Source organism: Taudactylus pleione, unplaced genomic scaffold (genome assembly GCF_031769625.1).
Source record: "Taudactylus pleione unplaced genomic scaffold, aTauple2 ptg000015l, whole genome shotgun sequence".
NCBI classification, from domain to species: domain Eukaryota; kingdom Metazoa; phylum Chordata; class Amphibia; order Anura; family Myobatrachidae; genus Taudactylus; species Taudactylus pleione.
The window spans coordinates 8,853,654-8,871,315 of record NW_028284417.1 but is presented as its reverse complement, the minus strand read 5'-3'; the positions used below and the strand labels follow the sequence as shown (position 1 = coordinate 8,871,315).

General features: G+C 39.4%; 1 protein-coding gene across 4 annotated transcripts in view; it reads right to left on the bottom strand.

The window, feature by feature from the left end:
* The window catches only part of MYO6 (myosin VI), a 305,891-nt gene that overhangs the window by 110,461 nt on the left and 177,768 nt on the right, over positions 1-17,662 (bottom strand). For all 4 annotated transcript variants that reach the window (XM_088471590.1, XM_088471596.1, XM_088471603.1 and 1 more), the window contains exon 13: positions 920-1,077. In XM_088471590.1, the coding sequence (XP_088327716.1) occupies positions 920-1,077 (158 nt within the window). The remainder of the gene's footprint in view (positions 1-919; positions 1,078-17,662) is intronic.

Below are 17,662 nucleotides of genomic sequence, written 5' to 3'. Positions count from 1 at the left end.
CCTGCGGTTGGACTGCCGTAGTCTCTTTGTTTGGTCACAGCGAGTGGAAGATCTTTGTACTTTTCGTCATGGGAGATGAGGAAGACGTGTCTGAGATTACGTCAGAGATGTGTGATTGAATTTTGTGTTAAACTTGGAAAAAGTGGAAATGAAACTCATGAAATTATACGGTTGAGAAAATTAGCCATGCTGCAGTATTTTGGAGGTGAAAGCACTTCAAAGAGTGTTATATGCGAGTGACTGACGAAGCGCGTTCTGGGAGACCATCCACCGGGGGTACAGATGTCAACATTGCCAAAGCTGCGGAGATATTGCAAAATGACAGAAAGTTAATTTTCACTTCACTTGGCATCTCATTCGAATGGGTCCAGCATATCGTGACAAAGAAACTGAAAATGCATCGCGTGTGTGCCAAGTGGGTACCCAGAAATCTCACAGAGGAGTAGATGCGATGATGAGTTGAAATGTGCAAGAACACAGATTGTGCCATGTGACAAATCGTGGATTTGTCATTATGATCTGGAATCCAAACAACAGTCCAGTGTATGGAAACATTTCCGCTTATTCCAAGTTTATCACAAAATTCAATCACACATCTCTGAAGTAATCTCACAGACATGTCTTCCTCATCTTCCATGATGAAACGTACGAAGATCTTGCACTCGCTGTGGCCAATCAAAAAAGACAACGGCAATCCAACCACAGGTTCAGACATACAGAAGTAGAAGCTTCAAAATAACCATATTTAGCGTTGCCACGTCTACCTATGGGACAGAAAAACAGAGACAGTCTCATTACTTTTCGTATAGGGCCCTAACTGTATGTGACTGGCTTAGTAAATGGGCCACAAATTGTTTTCTACATTCCTAACAAAATAATGTCCATAAACAGAAATAATACTTTAGATTACAGTACTTACCAAAACCAGCAATGTCTAAAACACCAATAAAGAAAGAGGAAGTCTCAAAGGGGAAGCACTCGTTTACCCGGTTGACCACATGATCAAACAACCGGCTGTATACTGCCTTTGCCAGTGCATCTCGAGCATTGTTTGCCTGCTCCACTTTCAATGGCACCCTGAAACATAAATATATATATTTTTCATAACCCAATATCAGCTTAAAAAAACTGCAAAAACTATAAAATTTGATCATTGTGCATCAAGATAAAATTGAACAATTAAACCATGAAATTTGTAACAAAGACATCAGTTATAGTAAATAACTGTTCCCATAATTCTAAAATTGGCAGCAAACTTAAATTATAATTAACATTTTAATCCTGTACTCACTATCTTAAAATTCACATGTCATTTAACCGATAATAGTGAGTCTTAAGCTTCTTAATTCGCAAAGAACCAATGACATTTTATGTATGGCTAACAGAAGAATCACAAGGTATAGACATCCTATTGAGTTGACTCACTTCATTCTCATAAAAACTGGTCCACACTCAAAATTGCTGCTTTCACTATGTATCAGTAACAGGTGTAAGATGTCATACTGGATCTTCACACATCACAAAATTATTTTACAAATTTTAATGCGGCATGCGCTAGGGGCATGACTAGATTGCCATCATGGACAGTCACATCTCTCCTCTGCTCCATGAAAAGAATTCCAGAACCTACTGACATCAGCATCACAATCGTAACAGCTCTTTACCATCATAATCAGAGCCATCATCCCTCTGGGACATGAAATATCTCTGCATCACCCAGATCCAGTCACCTAATCCTAACCTCTGTCTTGAATTAATTTTGACTGTCACATTCAACAATCTTCCCTGCATTCTGGTAAATGTGTAAGCCCCAGATTGTGACCAACATACTTATTTTTAAAAGCTGGCATATTATGGCACGGATTATGATTAATGGTTCTCTTTCTGACATGGCCACCTTTTGAAATGGTACAGTGTTGCATCTTTACCCCTCGTATTTTTGCCCAGAAATAAAGCTCCTGGTGGCCAACACTAGGGCCTCACCTAACCTATGGGGTGTAGTCATGAGGGTTCTGTAAAGTTAATTTTGATTGTTTGCTGAGAATAATTTGTTAAATCTTCAACCCCCGGGACTCCCCTTTCCCAGTCTGTTCAAAGTAATGAGCCATTATGATATACAAAATTAATATTGTGAAGTCTGAGACATTTTTAATTAAGGTTTCCCCTCAAAAAGTGCATTAACTTCCAATGTAATTTCCACTGACAGTGGAAGAAAAATATCTGGAAATCTACAATACAAACTCTTATGAGTCTCCTGTATCAGGAGAAATACCCCAGTCTTTTCATCAAAAATAAATCTGCCTTGCTCTCTTGGCAAACCCTTATCTTGTCGTATCATTGCAGTTAAAATTTACTCCCTCATCTCCTTTATCTTTTCCAACCCTCACAGTCAGTGTCCCACTTCTCTGAACTTCCTTTGAAAGTGTTCTTTAAGTTTGCCTGGCACAGCAAGTCTCCCTGAATCTGGCACTCTATTCTCAAGAAGCTCATGAATCGTGTGAAAGGGTTTACAGATGTCATGGCATACTACGGAGCTGCTCACCACAATACCATTGTGGCATCTTTTACTCATTTCAGCATTCCTCTCTAGGTATATCCACACTGCCTTGTTCTGCAGGTATACAGAAAAACTAGTAGGACTGTCCTTTTTCAGCACTAACAGAGAGACTTGCAAAGACAATCTGTCCATCTACACTTCTCCTTTATTATTCATCCTTGGTTGAAATAATCCCAACTTCCCCATGGGCCTGTCCACTGATTTTTCCTAACCTTGTCTCAGCTCTGGTGCACATTTTTTGGTGATCTGAGGTCTTTTGCTTGTGTTCTGAGGGTCAAACCTATCCTTTGAGAACCTCCGTACTAAATACCCAAACCTTAAACTCAAATACATTGAATGTCTGCAACTTAAACATTTTGTGCAATCTCTCTGGGGGGGACCCCTTTTCCCATCCTCATTGTCCCCATTTGAGAAGTTTGCTTCTTCTTTCTGCTGTAGAAGGGGACAATCTTTTTTTTACAATATTATTCTTGGCAGCACCACAGTTTCTACTTTCTGACATAAATGGGAGATGGATTGGCACTTGGCACCCTAAAGTACCCCTTGAGGAGTATTATTGGGAAACCATCAAAGGCAAGGTTGTCTCTGGCATGATCTCAACATTGATTGACAAATTCACTAGAATCTATCCAACAGCATCCTCGGCCTGTTGGTGGGATTGTGGTGAAACTTGCATTCTGCATATAGTGGAATAATGTCAGATCTCTCCTCACGTGTCCTGTCCAGAAAATTTCTTGGACTTTCCTTCTCTGTTGCCCCCTCCCAGATGTAGATGCCCCACTCTGTAAAGTTAGGCTCACTGTTTAATAGCCACATTATGGAAGCAGACTGACCCAACCAGTTTCACAACTCTGAAGTCTTTTTTTTCTAGTAAATCACCCAGATGGAAATATAATGTGCCACTTACACAATAGAGAAAATAATTTCCATGAGATTTGGACTCCCTGACTATATATGTAATCCTCTTCATCCTCCTGGATTGTCCCCCATACTTGTCTTCCAGGTCTCATATCCTTATCCTATTATCCACCCGCTCCTTTTCTAGGGTTCTCCCCATATGTTGCCCATACTATCAAATCCACTATCCCACTGTGCCTGATGACACCCCCTACGTCCTACCATTACTAGTAAAACTTTTATAATTGTTTACCTCACTATGCCTAGACCACCAGGCCTGGCCAACCTGTGGTTCTCCAGCTGTTGTGAAATACAAGTCCAAGCTTGCTTTACCAGCTGAATGGTGGGGGAATATACTGAGCTTATAGTTTCACAACACCTGGAGAGCCACTGGTTGGCCAGACCTGTGTTACACCTTCCAACTTTACTATTTACCAAGTCGTATTTGTGCATTTCATGGTCTTCTCTACACATCGTTCCCTAAATAAAAAGTTATAATAAAATATTAAAACATGTTGTTCTAATATTTGTATTACTTAGTAATTGTTGCATGGTATGTTTAATCCTACCATATAATGGACCATATAGCTAATAATGAAAACAGGGCCACTCATGCTGCAAAAAGTAGAATATCCTATGGATGTTGTACTCAAATAGCTGCCAGTGTACCACATCTTCCAGAACCTCCAGTCACCAAAACCGTATAACCAGTTCTTCCATCAAATCCCTCCCAAAAGCAGAAGACAGCAGCTAATATGCTACACTGTGCTACAGGCTTCTATAGAAACGTGTACAGTAGCATGTAGCTGATGCGTACTTATTTATTTGAAAAATGATCAGTCTCATAAGTACAAAGAAATAACTGTACATGCATTAAATCAATCTCTAAACTCTACTGTGAATTATGTGGTACAGTAGTAACTTGTTAGGGCAATAATTTTCAGAGGCAAGGACTGTCAATCTTGACAGAACTGACGGGAACATTAATGTTGATTACTGATAATTCACAGGGGAGAATAAAAAACAGTTAAAAAATTATTTTTAGAAGACTTTCAAAATAATGGTTATTTTTTTCAAAATGATATCTCTTTTACGCCTAAATATCTCTAGTTGGCATCGTATTTTTTTTTACTCAAGTCAAGTTTCATATGATACTAAGCTACTGTGAAAATATAAAGTTTCAGACTGAACCCATATTTTTTTTTTCATTTTTATTTTCTTTGAAACTTAAATTCTATAGTAATTGATTTAATAATTAATTTTAAATTGTAAAAATAATAAGATCTTATAACAGATAAAACCCTAAAATACAAAGGATTATGCTAATAACTGAATAGCTGGAACAATACAGCATAATTTAAGGGATTTATTTGGTAAGAAATGGGGCCCATACATCTAGCTGCTATCGCGACAACTGTCCGTTCTGCAAACACCAGGATCGGGCAATCAGGAATATTCATCATGTTAAAAAATCTCGATCTCCTGTTCCCAACCTGAAAATGGTTGGTATTGGCAAGTCACAGATATTTTACATGTTAAATTTCCTGGATCCACCAGCGGATTGCCGGTCATCGATGGCTGTCGATCTGCTTATCGGCAGAACTGGCCACTTTACTCTAGTTCCACTTCAGTCTCAGACTTGTAGTGTAGTATCATATACACCTTGACTTGAACCAAAAATATTTTTTCCTATATTGCCAAACAGATATTTAGATCTAAAATAGGAAACCTCATAATTTTCAAAATCTCTGAAAAAAAAAAAAAGCTGTACACAAATCTCCTTGTTCAGTTTTTTTATTTTTATTTTCTTTTTAGCATAAAAAACTTCACGTGAATATGTACCTCACACGAAAAACCTGAAACCTGAGATTTCTTTGCAAGCTGGGGTAGTGGCACCCTAAAAAAAAAAAGTCATAATTTGTTTCATATTTTGATCTAATTAAGCCTCCTTTTTCTGTCATTTATAAAACGAGATAAGGTAATCAATGAGGGGACAAGAAATGTAGCCCAAACTTTGCTAAAAATAATGATTTTTGTTCCAAGGCTATACCACAGCGGTTTTCAACCGCTGTGCGGCGGCACACTAGTGTGCCGTGGCCGGCTGTGAAGTGTGCCGCAGTGGTCAGAGCTGTCGGGCACATTTTACAGTACTGCAGCAGCCCGGGCCGTTGAGCTCCTCTGGGAGACTCTGGCGCGTCCGGGCAGTGACCTCCAAAAGAGGCGGCGGCGTGACATCATGCACTCCGCGTTGGCCGCTGCCTTCCTGCACACTCCTCCAGCCAGCGTGCTGTGCCAATCAGCCACTCCGTGCTCTCTCTCTTACCTCCTGCCCGGCCGCCTGCCTGGAAGCCTGCCCGAACGCTCGCTCGCCTGCTGCAGTGTGTGACGGACAAGGTGGGGAGCAATGTGTTTTTTTGTTTGTGTTTGTGGGGGCCAGTCATGTTTTAGTGGGGACAGACATATTTTTTTTTATTTTAGTGGGGACCAGCCATGTTTTATGTGTTAGTGGGGAGCAATGTGTTTTTTTTTTGTCTTTGGGGTCCAGGCATGTTTTTTGTTTAGTGGGGTCCAGCAATGTTTTATTTTTTAGTGGGAGCAATGTGGTTTTTTTTTTTTTTTTCGTTTTCTGTGGGAGTTTTTTTGTTTCTGTGGAGCCAGCCAATGTTATTTTTTTCTGTGGGGGCCAATGTATGTGTTTTATTCCTGTAGGGGCCAAATTATATGTGTTTTATTTTTCTGGGGCCAATGTATGTATGTTTATTCCTGCGGAGGCCAATGTGTATGTTTTTTCATCTGTCTCGCACGCCGAATTGCCAGATGGTGTGCTTTGGCAATTTGAAATCTTACGCTGTGTGCCTCAAGTTGAAAAAGGTTGAAAATCACTGCTCTACTACCTCCCAGCCCTGTGATATTAGCATGTGTGTAAATGCCTACAAACATGAAAATCACTGTGTTGCCAGGATTGAAAGATGGCAGCCATTTCCAAAAGGTAGTGAGTAAAAGAAAGATATTGGTGGTTTTGAGCTATTGGTATATAGAGGTGACAACTGACAAAAATTTTTTTTTTTTTTTTTTTTTTTAGAGGGTTGAGCAACTTGCATCTGGATTGACCTAAAACTAGAACAACATCATTTAACATCACATTCCTTTTTGGGGGTATCAAGAAGGTGACTGTGTGCACCAATTCTTAAAAAAAAATAATACTGTATTTCAGGCAATGTAGTCTTGATCATTTGTTTGTCCTAACCTTTCCCACTTAATGCTAATGGCCATTTAAGCTCCATAATCCTCTTAGAAATCTATGCTCCCAGTGTGGAGGTCTCCAAAGCATAGAAAGGTAAAGTTAACGAAAAGTTGATCTCCATTTGCTTATGTCTAAATAGCCCATATATTTTGTAACCCATTACCCAGTATCAATATACGGTAGAATTGCACAACAAAGGAAATTATATTCTTTGTGCATCAAACTATAACTGCTCCCAATTTATATATCAATGTTGGGATGTTTAAGCTCAGTATTAAGTGGTAATTAGATAATTTTTAAAAAACCTTTTGCAGTACTGATGTTTGTTAGGAAAGTAAAGACTCTAGTACATATAACAGGCATTGTTTCCTGCATAAGAAGACGGCAAATGCAGTTGCTGTGACAAAGCTGTGCAAAACATGTTTCATAAAATACTATTTTTTTTAATGATTTAATTTCAAAATCAATGTCAAAGCAGAAAATTCACAATAGTTTAGAAAACCATTTGTGTTAAAGGAAAAAAAAAATATTCTAGTGAACAAGTGAAATATGTAATTAATCACAATTATTCATGCAGATGCATTATCTTATGCAAATGAGCTATAATTTAGCTTTAATCAGAAAGAAGGAATAATTCATTTTTCTTATCTGTGCTAGTCAATACTACATAGTCAAATTATATCTCAATATCTTAATTTTGTCCAAACTGATTATAATTAAGATAAAATTTAATTTAAATGTCATTAGAAGTTTAGAAGTACTCTTATGATAGGTTGAAAAGTGGAATCTTAGCTTTTATATAATGAAATATGTCTCTGGTTACACTTTTTAGTATTATTAAAACAAGGATTGGCATTTTATATCTATATGTTGAAATACTGTGGCAAAAAATAATATTGTGCAACTATTTTTTGAGGATTGGTCAGTTATATGATGTAAAGGAAAAAGCAAGACACATGAATCAGTGATAAGCAGTCACTCTGTCAAACTGATTATAGAGAAAATATGAATATTAAGTGTTAAAGTTAATGAAGGAATACAGGATAGCAACATAGTAATGCATTTCAAAATAGGGTTATAAAACAATTTTGACTGAATTGACTATGGATGCCAAAAATTCAAATATCTCCTGTACAATTACAGTAGTGTGTAAGAACATCTTTTCCTGTAAGCATTTCTTGATTTATTATGTGACAACCAGGAGTGACAGAAACCTTATAAGTAGAGAGTGGGTAGTGTACCATGACAGTGTCTCCTGATAATCACAGATCAGCATGGCTAATCCTCAAGATTTATGTTTATTCTCTGACTGTCCTTTTACATAGTATAAGGTACCAATGTCAAGCAGGTACTTGCACTGTATCAGTGAATAAGCCTATCAAACATAATGAAAGAAATATATAATGCAGTAACAGAAGGTATAAGATAAATCAACAAAACTGCTTTAAAAAAAACCCCAACATATCTTGTTTATTAAAACAAAAAATAAAGTCTGCCCAAATTGGGCCAATATTTTCCAAACTTGAGAGTATAACATTACTTTGCAAACATGGAGAAGTCCCAGAGGGTGTACTTAACGCAGATTTTTCCTCGTAGCTCTTGAGGTTGCGAGGAACAATCTGTGTTATGTGCACCCTCTGGGACTTATAGCAACGTGCTACCCACAGGTTTACCCGGATCTAACACCGCAGGCAACGGAATCTGTCCCATAATGCGCCTGGGTTAAATATGTAACTTAAGTTCTACAGTGTATTGGTTGTATAATTAGTTATAAAAAGTCACTGTTGGCATCTAAAGCCGGGTACACACTGGAGCGATGTCGGCATATGTAGTTTCCGGCAGAATTGGAACGACATATCGGCCACATCGCTCAGTGTAATACCGGCAATAAGCACACTTCCGCGTACACTTATGACATCGTCCAGTCAGCCGTTCTGCATGCCCAACTGAACGATAATGCAAATGGCCCCGTTGCAGGTATTGAAGGATGCAACAAGGTATCGTTCCGTCGTTCATTACCACATTCTGATGTACTGCCAGGATCAGATATGTCGGCCCATTGGGCCGACATATCGGCTGGGTACACATTGCTCAGTGTCCATGGCCAGGAACTCCCCAGACCTTAATCCCATTGAGAAGTTGTGGTCACTCCTGAAGAGGCGGGTGGACAAACAAAAACCCACAAATTCTGACAAACTCCAAGCATTGATTAGACAAGAATGGGTGTCCATCAGTCAGTATGTGGCCCAGAAGTTGACCGACAGCATGCCAAGGCGAATTGCAGAGGTCTTGAAAAAGTAGGGTCAGCACTACAAATATTGACTCTTTGCATAAACTTAATGTAATTGCCAATAAAAGCCTTTGACACTTAAGAAATGCTTGTAATTTTACTTCAGTATACCATAGTAACATCTGATGCAAACAAAAAAGCAGCGCTGTACTGAAAATTATGGCAATTTAATAAAGAATTAATAAAACATATAAAACCCAGTACCGAGTGTGATTACATAAAAAAAGGAATTCCTGAGTGGATGTAAATATAAAAATACCTAAATGCCTTTGTATTGAACATTTATGCAAGAACCCTGTAGGCACTTATAATATAAAAATGGAAGCAATGAGTAAGCACCCAGCGAAAGTTTTTAGGGGTAGCAAATAATCCAGTAACAAATTCTGTTTGATTTACCGGCCTCTGATGCAGACTGGAAGGAGTCCCTAATTAGCGATGATCTCACAGCAAATAATGTTCCAATGCAAGCAAATGGAGCCTCCTAATGGCCAGTAACTGGAAGTACTGTACAAAGTCCCGGATCCAAACAATGTTTCCACAGAATAGTAAGGTGCTGGCCTCCAAAGTGACAGGTGCCAATAACTGGGGTCAACCCATCACCACCAATGCGTTTCACTGCCTGAAAGCAGCTTTTTCAAGGAGTCTATATGTCTGTAAATCAGCCTTTAAATAGAGCCTTTCATTAGGACGTAATAGTCCCCAGGTGTAATCAGTTGAATTAGTCATCCATATATTACATATAATTACAACGAATGTTCAAATAAATGGCTACAATAAGAGGTGCATCTGACAAAAAGGTCTAAAAACACCGAAGCAGCTAACTTTGTGAAAACCAATACTTGTGTCATTCTCAAAACTTTTGGTCATGACTGTACAAAACAAAAATTACCTAATTAAGTTTTATATGAAAATTATGCCAATCACTATGAAAAAAACAAACTCATGGTTGCAGATTCTTCAAATTGCGATAGGTGTCAGGTAAAGGAGGGAATACTTCTACACTGTACACAGTTTAGGATAGTATGCACATAGACATTTTGGTAAGGTAAAATTATCCCCATAAACCCTACACTGTGCTTATAATGAATTTAACAGATGAGAGGTCCAGAAATGAAAATAATCTTCAATTACACTTATTGTCCTGTGCCAGAAACCACCAATGCTGACAGATACAGGTACAAAGGGGAAAAAAGTGGTTAATCATTTGTTGACCTATTCAAAATAAGTATATTCATACTAGGAATGTGCGCCGACCCCCGTCTTTTGGTTTTGAATCTGCAACTCCTTCAAGGTTTTGGATCTGGATTTGGTTTTGCAAACCCCCCTCAAGTGTTTTGGTTTTGGATCTGGATTTTTTTTTATGCAATCCAAAACCCAAAATTCGGATTTAAAATCCGAATTCCGAACCGCAAAAAGATCTGAACCGCAACCCGGATTGACCCGGATCTCCTCAGATTAGAACCGCGACTCGGATTTTCCCGAATTAACGAAATTCGGGTGAATTCGGATTTCTGGAGAAACGAACTACACATCTCTAATTCATACAAGTTGTCCTGGAAACTAAGAAACAAATTGGGCAACTTTGATTCTGAACCCTCGTACAATTGTGTAACTTCCACTGTATGCCTGTTAATAAATATATATTTTACCTATTCATGCAATTTGAGAATATAGGAATAAATAGATTTTTTTTATACTGAACGTCATTTCTCTACAAGATATATAGCTGCAATGTAAAATACAGTGTAATAGCTATAATCCAGAGATAATCAATTCTAAGACCAATATAAATCAATATATTTTTAGATTTGCCCCAAAGATGTTCATATTATTCAAAATTTACCCAATACACAGTATTGGGTAAATGTAATAGCCTGTGACTTGCAGTCTGTCATGCTCCGGGCCTTATAAACCACTTTCTTACCTATCTGGTGTCTGTCCAGACTAGCACAGAGGTCCACTCACACTGCACATATCTCCCGGCTGGTGCTGAGGTAGTCTATGCTGCTCCTGCCCATCCGCTCAGTGTCCTGTCACTGAGCATGGAGATGGCTCTCCGCAGCCCCTTGCTCACAGCGTGTCTTCCCAGCATGATGGCACACAGGCTGCATGCCAGAGTTCCCTCCTAAACCACATTATGGGCGCAGCCATGTTCGACTTTGTCTCCTGACGCTCTTCTTCCACTCAGAGCGCTGCTCCCAGACCAGCTGATCGCAGCACAGAGACTTGTTAACATTAACCTATATCGGTTCCAGCCGATACCTCCAACCATCGGTCCCATTCGATACTTCTATCATCGGTTCCAAACTGACAAAGTACTGCAATCAGTCATCGGTCCCAAACCGACCCAGTACTGCAATTCATCATCATCAGTCCAAAACTGATCAAATTCTTCAATTCATCAATATCAGTCTCAAAGCTATCCATCTCTCAATCCAGCACCATCGGTCCCAATCCAATTCTGCCCTATATCTTCAGTATTATATATATATCCAGTTCCCATTCCAACCTGCTGCTCAATAAAGACATTTACTTTTCGGTCCCCGCTTTCGGGCTTATCATCCTCCACAGTTCATATTCCTACTCTTCAGCCTCCTACGCTGGTTCCGACCAACTCCTAACCTCAGGCATGACACAGTCATCGGTGAGTTCAGGGTGAGCCTGCCCAATGTTTTAAAGGGGTAATAATTTAAAAGGCAAAACCAACCTAGTCTTTTTAAATGATTGCCCCTTTAAAACATTGGGCAGACTCACTGGAAACTCGCCGTGCCTGCATGTCGCAGCTATTCCATTTCCCCCTATAACTCCTTTTATCCTGTATTTTGGATGATGTTCTAATTTTCTGTGACTTTCTTGGCTTTGTAGTGTATTTTTTTCAGGGCGCCCTGATGGAGCAATTCCATTGTTGCTCCGTTCGTGCGTGATAGCCGCAGGCGCCGTCATTTTCAGGAGGGTGCAAGCAATAAACCCATGGTTAGGGTGCCCTAACCACAGTTTGGGCACCCTATCCTGGACTTTAGGCGGGCTAAGCTGTTTTACATGGCTAAACGCGGTCTAAAAGGGCGTGAAGACCACGATAATTAATGGGCGCCCAGAACAATTGAATTGCAACACTGAGAGCCCATTAATTATCATCGCCCTTACAACAATTGAATCGCCCCTATGAGTAAACATGTAATTGACTAGGTTTTAGTGCTTTCTTATATTCCATCTTTTACTCCTGTGTGCCCAACATGTCCCCAGTTTTTAAGTTGGAGGGGACAAAACAATTTGCACCCAATACTACGTACTGATATTCTGAGATGCAGTGACCAGCACACTAAAGTGATCATGTCAGTGATGGTATATAATATATGCATCTCACAGGGGCACTCTTATGATGTAAGCAGAGGAATGCTGGTGAGAAGGAAGCCCCAGATATTTAGAAGGTGGAAAACTCAGAGTCCCCCTAACAGCACAGAGAAGTGAAGTGGTTTTTCATTTGAACAGCTGCAGGAAAACAGTGGTGTGAAAAGGAAATCTTTATGGAACAAAGATCAACATCCTATTTGTGTTGAATGTTCAAAATTAAGAAGCTTTACAAGAGTCAGGGGTGAATCAATACATAGCCAGGCCCAGCAATGATGCTGCAGCCTTCAACGCCACCTGCTCTGCTCTGAAAACAGTAGAGAGTGGGCCATCTCTGCATATGCGTGTCCAGTGCATGAGCAGACTATGGCCCTCATTCAGAGCCTCTCGCTATTTGCGTTGGTTCGTTTTCTAAAAAGGGGTGGCTATTCAAATGAACCGTTCGCACTTTGCGGTCTGTTCACGCCTCTAAGTCTGAACGAGCGAGCAAAACATGCGAACGTAAATTTGAAAAATACGCCCCCTGGCCGCTCGCACCATACGTCATGTCCGCTATTTATTAGATTAATCGAGTACATCGACCAGCGTATGAACTGCTCGCTATTCTTGTGGTTGGTTTTTTCAACCACTATTTTGCGAGCAGTTCTGAGTTAAAAAAAACCAAGTGACGTGGTCAATGACGCTGCTGGATTAATTATGCACTCCCTTAAAACGCCCGTTTTGACCTTTAAGCACGCCTGCGATCGGATTTCCACTCCCCGTTTTCAAGCACCTTCCCCTGTTACCACCCACATACGCCTCATTCTGTCACTCAAATTATCAGGCATTCGCTATTTTGCGAGCACATGAATTTCGACCGCACTGACTGGTTCACGCATGCGTATAACAATCCGTACGCATGCGCAGTTGGGCAAACATCGCTCGGAGCGAACGAGCTGCCGCTTACGAGTGGCTCTGAATCAGGGCCTATGCCTGTACTGCGTGGAAAAGTACTCCACACTAGCTATTCTGTCACTGGGAGAAAGAATTGCACATTGTAGTACAGTGAGGTAAACATGATGTGCTTACATAAGCAAACAGTGCATGGAAATTATTTTAAAATGCTAGCAAGTATACAAAAAACATGCAAAGTATCAAGCTTGGTAATATAGGCGATAGGAAAGTTTGCATGATATAAGCAAATGTTTGCATGCTAAAAGTCTATTACATTTCTGCAACTTACTGAAAGCATTCACATGCTTCATTTAAAGCGAATCTATCACCTGTCTGACAATATAAACATTACAGTCTCTCTCAACTAACTTTTAAGTTCCTTAGCATTTGTTTTCCATTATCTTTCCAACTGATATTAACAAGAGTGTATACAGTCTAATGGTGCATACACACGGTCAGATTTTTCTTCAGATCTGAATGATAACTATTTTAAAAATAGTTCAATCGTTCATACATATCTGACATGTTTGTCAGATGAACGATGAACGATGCGCATTCCCGATGGTCAGATAAGGATATCTGACATCTGATGTGTTTGCAGTCAGATTTGGACGATTCCATTCATTTTAATGCAGTCAAAAATCGTTCGTAGTTCAAATCGTTCATCTGACAAATCTAACCACATGTATGCACCTTTATTCAGTGGTTCCCAAACTTTCCTCATTCACAGCGCCCCTAGGCCAAAGGTTTCTTATTAAGAAATTCAGCAAATATTATTAAATTAAGTGAATTGTGTTTACCTGTCATCCTTAAGCTCAGTGGTGGTGGTGGACAGAGTATGTTCCAGGGTTGGAAAAAAAATAAGATTTAAAAAATAAAACCCTGTTTTTTTGGTTTAAACCATTTTTTTTGCATTACTGTTTAAATGAAAAAAAAAATGAATTTTGCAATGTATTAGAAACCTTGATCAATCACGTTTTAATGCTTTCTAACATTAACAAACCAAAGTTATTAGGGTTTGATATGATTTATTTGAACATTTTTCAATAAAACCAATTTTAGTATAAACATAATTAACACCTGCAAAAGCATTTTTCAGAGATACACGCACACAAAAAAAAGGAGTTAAGCATTAGAACTGGAAATGCAACTGGCATTAAACATTTTAAATAAAAACACTAGTTTAGAGGCTTTTTCAGTTCCAAGTCTGTTTCGAAGCTTCGAATGAACTAAACTGAAAGAAGAAAAAATTCTTTCTACACTAGCTGAAGATACTTGAGCAGTCAGAAGTTCTTCAATAATGGGAAATACATTGGGGTTAACATTTTTCAATTGCACTTTTTTTGCTCCTCCACCATTCATAAGATGACACTTGTGACACCACAGAGACTGTCTTTCTTTCTAGTACTCATCTCAATAAAGGTTTTGAATTGAAATACAAAGGTAAACATGCAGATTAAACCATGAGGCGTTTCTCTGTGTATTGCCTGTTTTATGTGTTGGTGTTTACTCTTTAAGATTGAGAATGTCAACTGTGTTTTTTTTTCCCTATGGGATTGATGGGGGTCTTAGCTTGATGCAAGGCAGATTTAGCACCTCTCTTCTCTGGTTCATCCTCCCTATATCTTTGTAGTGTGTGTGATTTACTGCATTGGTTCAACTTACTCCAATAAAGACCACAAGCAACAAGAATGTGGAATAATACCAGTCACAGCATAATAAAAAAAACAGTGTTTTAAAAAAAAAAAACAACAAAAAACCCCTTTTGATTTAAACAATGCTTTAAACCGAGGTGGTTTAAACCCGCCAACCCTGGTATGTTTACATATTTTATAATTGGCAGCCACCAGCACTGGTTATGCCCATCACAATGACCATAAATAATTTATTTTGGTCCTGGAACACCAACCCGTGGCACCCCTGTATGTGCCCAATGGCACCCAGTTTGGGAATCACTGGTCTAATTTGCTCACTGGATTAATGATCAAGTAACTTGCTCTCCATAGCTATTTATAGACAAAAATATTCACCATCCCACATGAAATATTTTATCGAATTGGTCACAAATCATGCAGTAAATGGTCAACTAACAGTCAATGAAGTATAATTACTATAGTTATAAAGCTGGTTTTTAAACCCATCCAAATTTCTGACAGTCATCACCAGTCAATACTTGCAGTTTATCACTGGTTGTTTCTAAAATAATTGTATCCCTTGTCCTTGTGCAAGCTTAGGACCCATCTATGAAAGTGTGCGCCAGATTAAAGAGTGTTTGGAGAGTCCAAATACATTTTTGTTGAAATTTGGTTGTTAAATTGTCTCCATTTTGCTGGTCAGCCCAATGAAAAATGCCAATCAGATTCTTTAAAAGAAAAACAAATCAGATATGTACAGTGTGTGGCTACCATGACACTATTTGTAACAAGTAATATAATTATATGTATAATTTCCTTTAAATAATATATGAACTTTGGATGTTACCACTTATTTCTGTGACTTGTGTAAAAGCACTTGGCAACTTAACCTACTACTTTAATATATAGTCACAAAACTTTTTGATGACTTCTGTAATCTATATAATTAACACTATGGAGTGCACTAGCCCATATTTCATTTATAACTCCCTATATATAAAAAAACTTAATCAATGTTGCTATGGAAAAGTGACAGTATGGTAAGGGTACAGCTGGCCTCCAGAGTGAATCTTAATGCTCAGAATTCATTTTTGATCCTTTCAAACAAGGCTGTGACAAAGGCAGTAAATCATTAATTCAATCTCATTGAATGAATATGAATATTAATCATATAATCAATATCAGATCTTATAATTCCATTCTCTGTCAGACAGCAGCAGATAGAAGGTCCACATAGGATTTCCTTCTGTGCACATGAATGCTGCAGATTTCTCATAAGCCTTGTAAAGATGTAAGTGGGTGATGGAGAATATCTCCATCCTCACTTTGCTGTTCGGCAGTGTGGTTCAACGGTGTGCTGCTAGCTTCAAATGTAAAATCACCTGTTGTGCCAGAGATATTCACTAAGAATATGACGAGTGATCAGTGTTGTTCTTTTAGGGAGACAAATTTTCATCATTCCTAACACCACTGAAGTAGCTGAACGCTGTTAAAAAGGATATCCCAACACCGCGCAACTCTCGTTATTATTACATTATTGTTCTATGTGCATATGTAAATACTTAAAAATACGAATGTTGTCAAACCTTAGTGCAGGAATAGGAGCAGCCAGAAATTTATTTCCAGTGTTATCAAACTGTATTTTATTGTACTATATGTAAATACTTATATGCGTGAAGTCTTCTCTTTAGAGGATACGGAGAACACCCGCTTATATAAGTCAGCGAGAGACTGAGTAGTGTGGAGCCCAGAGCCTAAATTTCCTTTGGTTTTTGTCCTGGGTGTAACCCGTCTGTAATTAGACCTTGGTTCTCCGGGGGACTCAGGCTGCTCAATTATATCACTTATGATCAGGGGTTTTCCACATATGCGGATGTTCAGGCCAAATATTCCATCCCACATAAACATATCTCCAAATACAACATTTTCACTCTTCAGTTAAAAATCGTTTAATAGATAGGTCGCTCACTGCATGTGAAATACTGGTCCTGAGGCGTGCCGGAACTAAGGAGCTGGTCTCCACTCTGAATTCAAAACTTCAGCGGTCTGAGGGCCTGATTCAGAGCCGGACGCTCTGACCAGAGCACTCGCTCTGAATCAGGGCCCTCCTACCTAAAAATGGAGCTGCCTCCTGGCCGCTCGCATAGCTGTGGGTGACCACCCACAGCTTATGCGAGCGGCCAAAAAGATGGTCGCGATTGTCATGACCATCGCGACCATCGGGCTTGCGACGAGACCCTGCGGTAGGGTCTCGCTGCCGCAAGCCCAGGAGTGCTTTTGGCTCTATTAGAGCCAAAAGCACTCCCACTGACATCACTAGTGATGTCAGTGGGGCCGGACCCAGACGGTAGGTGTTCCCATGGGAACGCCTCCGTCTGGGCAGCAACGCTCCCGGCACGCCCAACGCTCCCTCCGTCGTGCGCATGCGCATTAGGGCACCATCGACCCGCTTGCAAGCGCTCAGCGCTCGCGACCAGGTCTGAATTAGGCCCTGAGTTAGATCTGAGAATTCCACATGAATTGGCATGGGAGGCCGATCTTGGGAAATCCCTAGATAATGAAGACTGGGACGATATACACACCAATGTAGCAATTAGCTCCATTTATGCAAGGATAAAATAAAATGCTTACAAACTTCTTTATAGTGGTATTATGTTCCGGATAGATTGAATAAAATGATCTCTAGCTTATGTTGGAGATGTGGTACTGATGTAGTAACATTTATGTACACGTGGTGCAGTTGACCAAAGCTGGCCCCC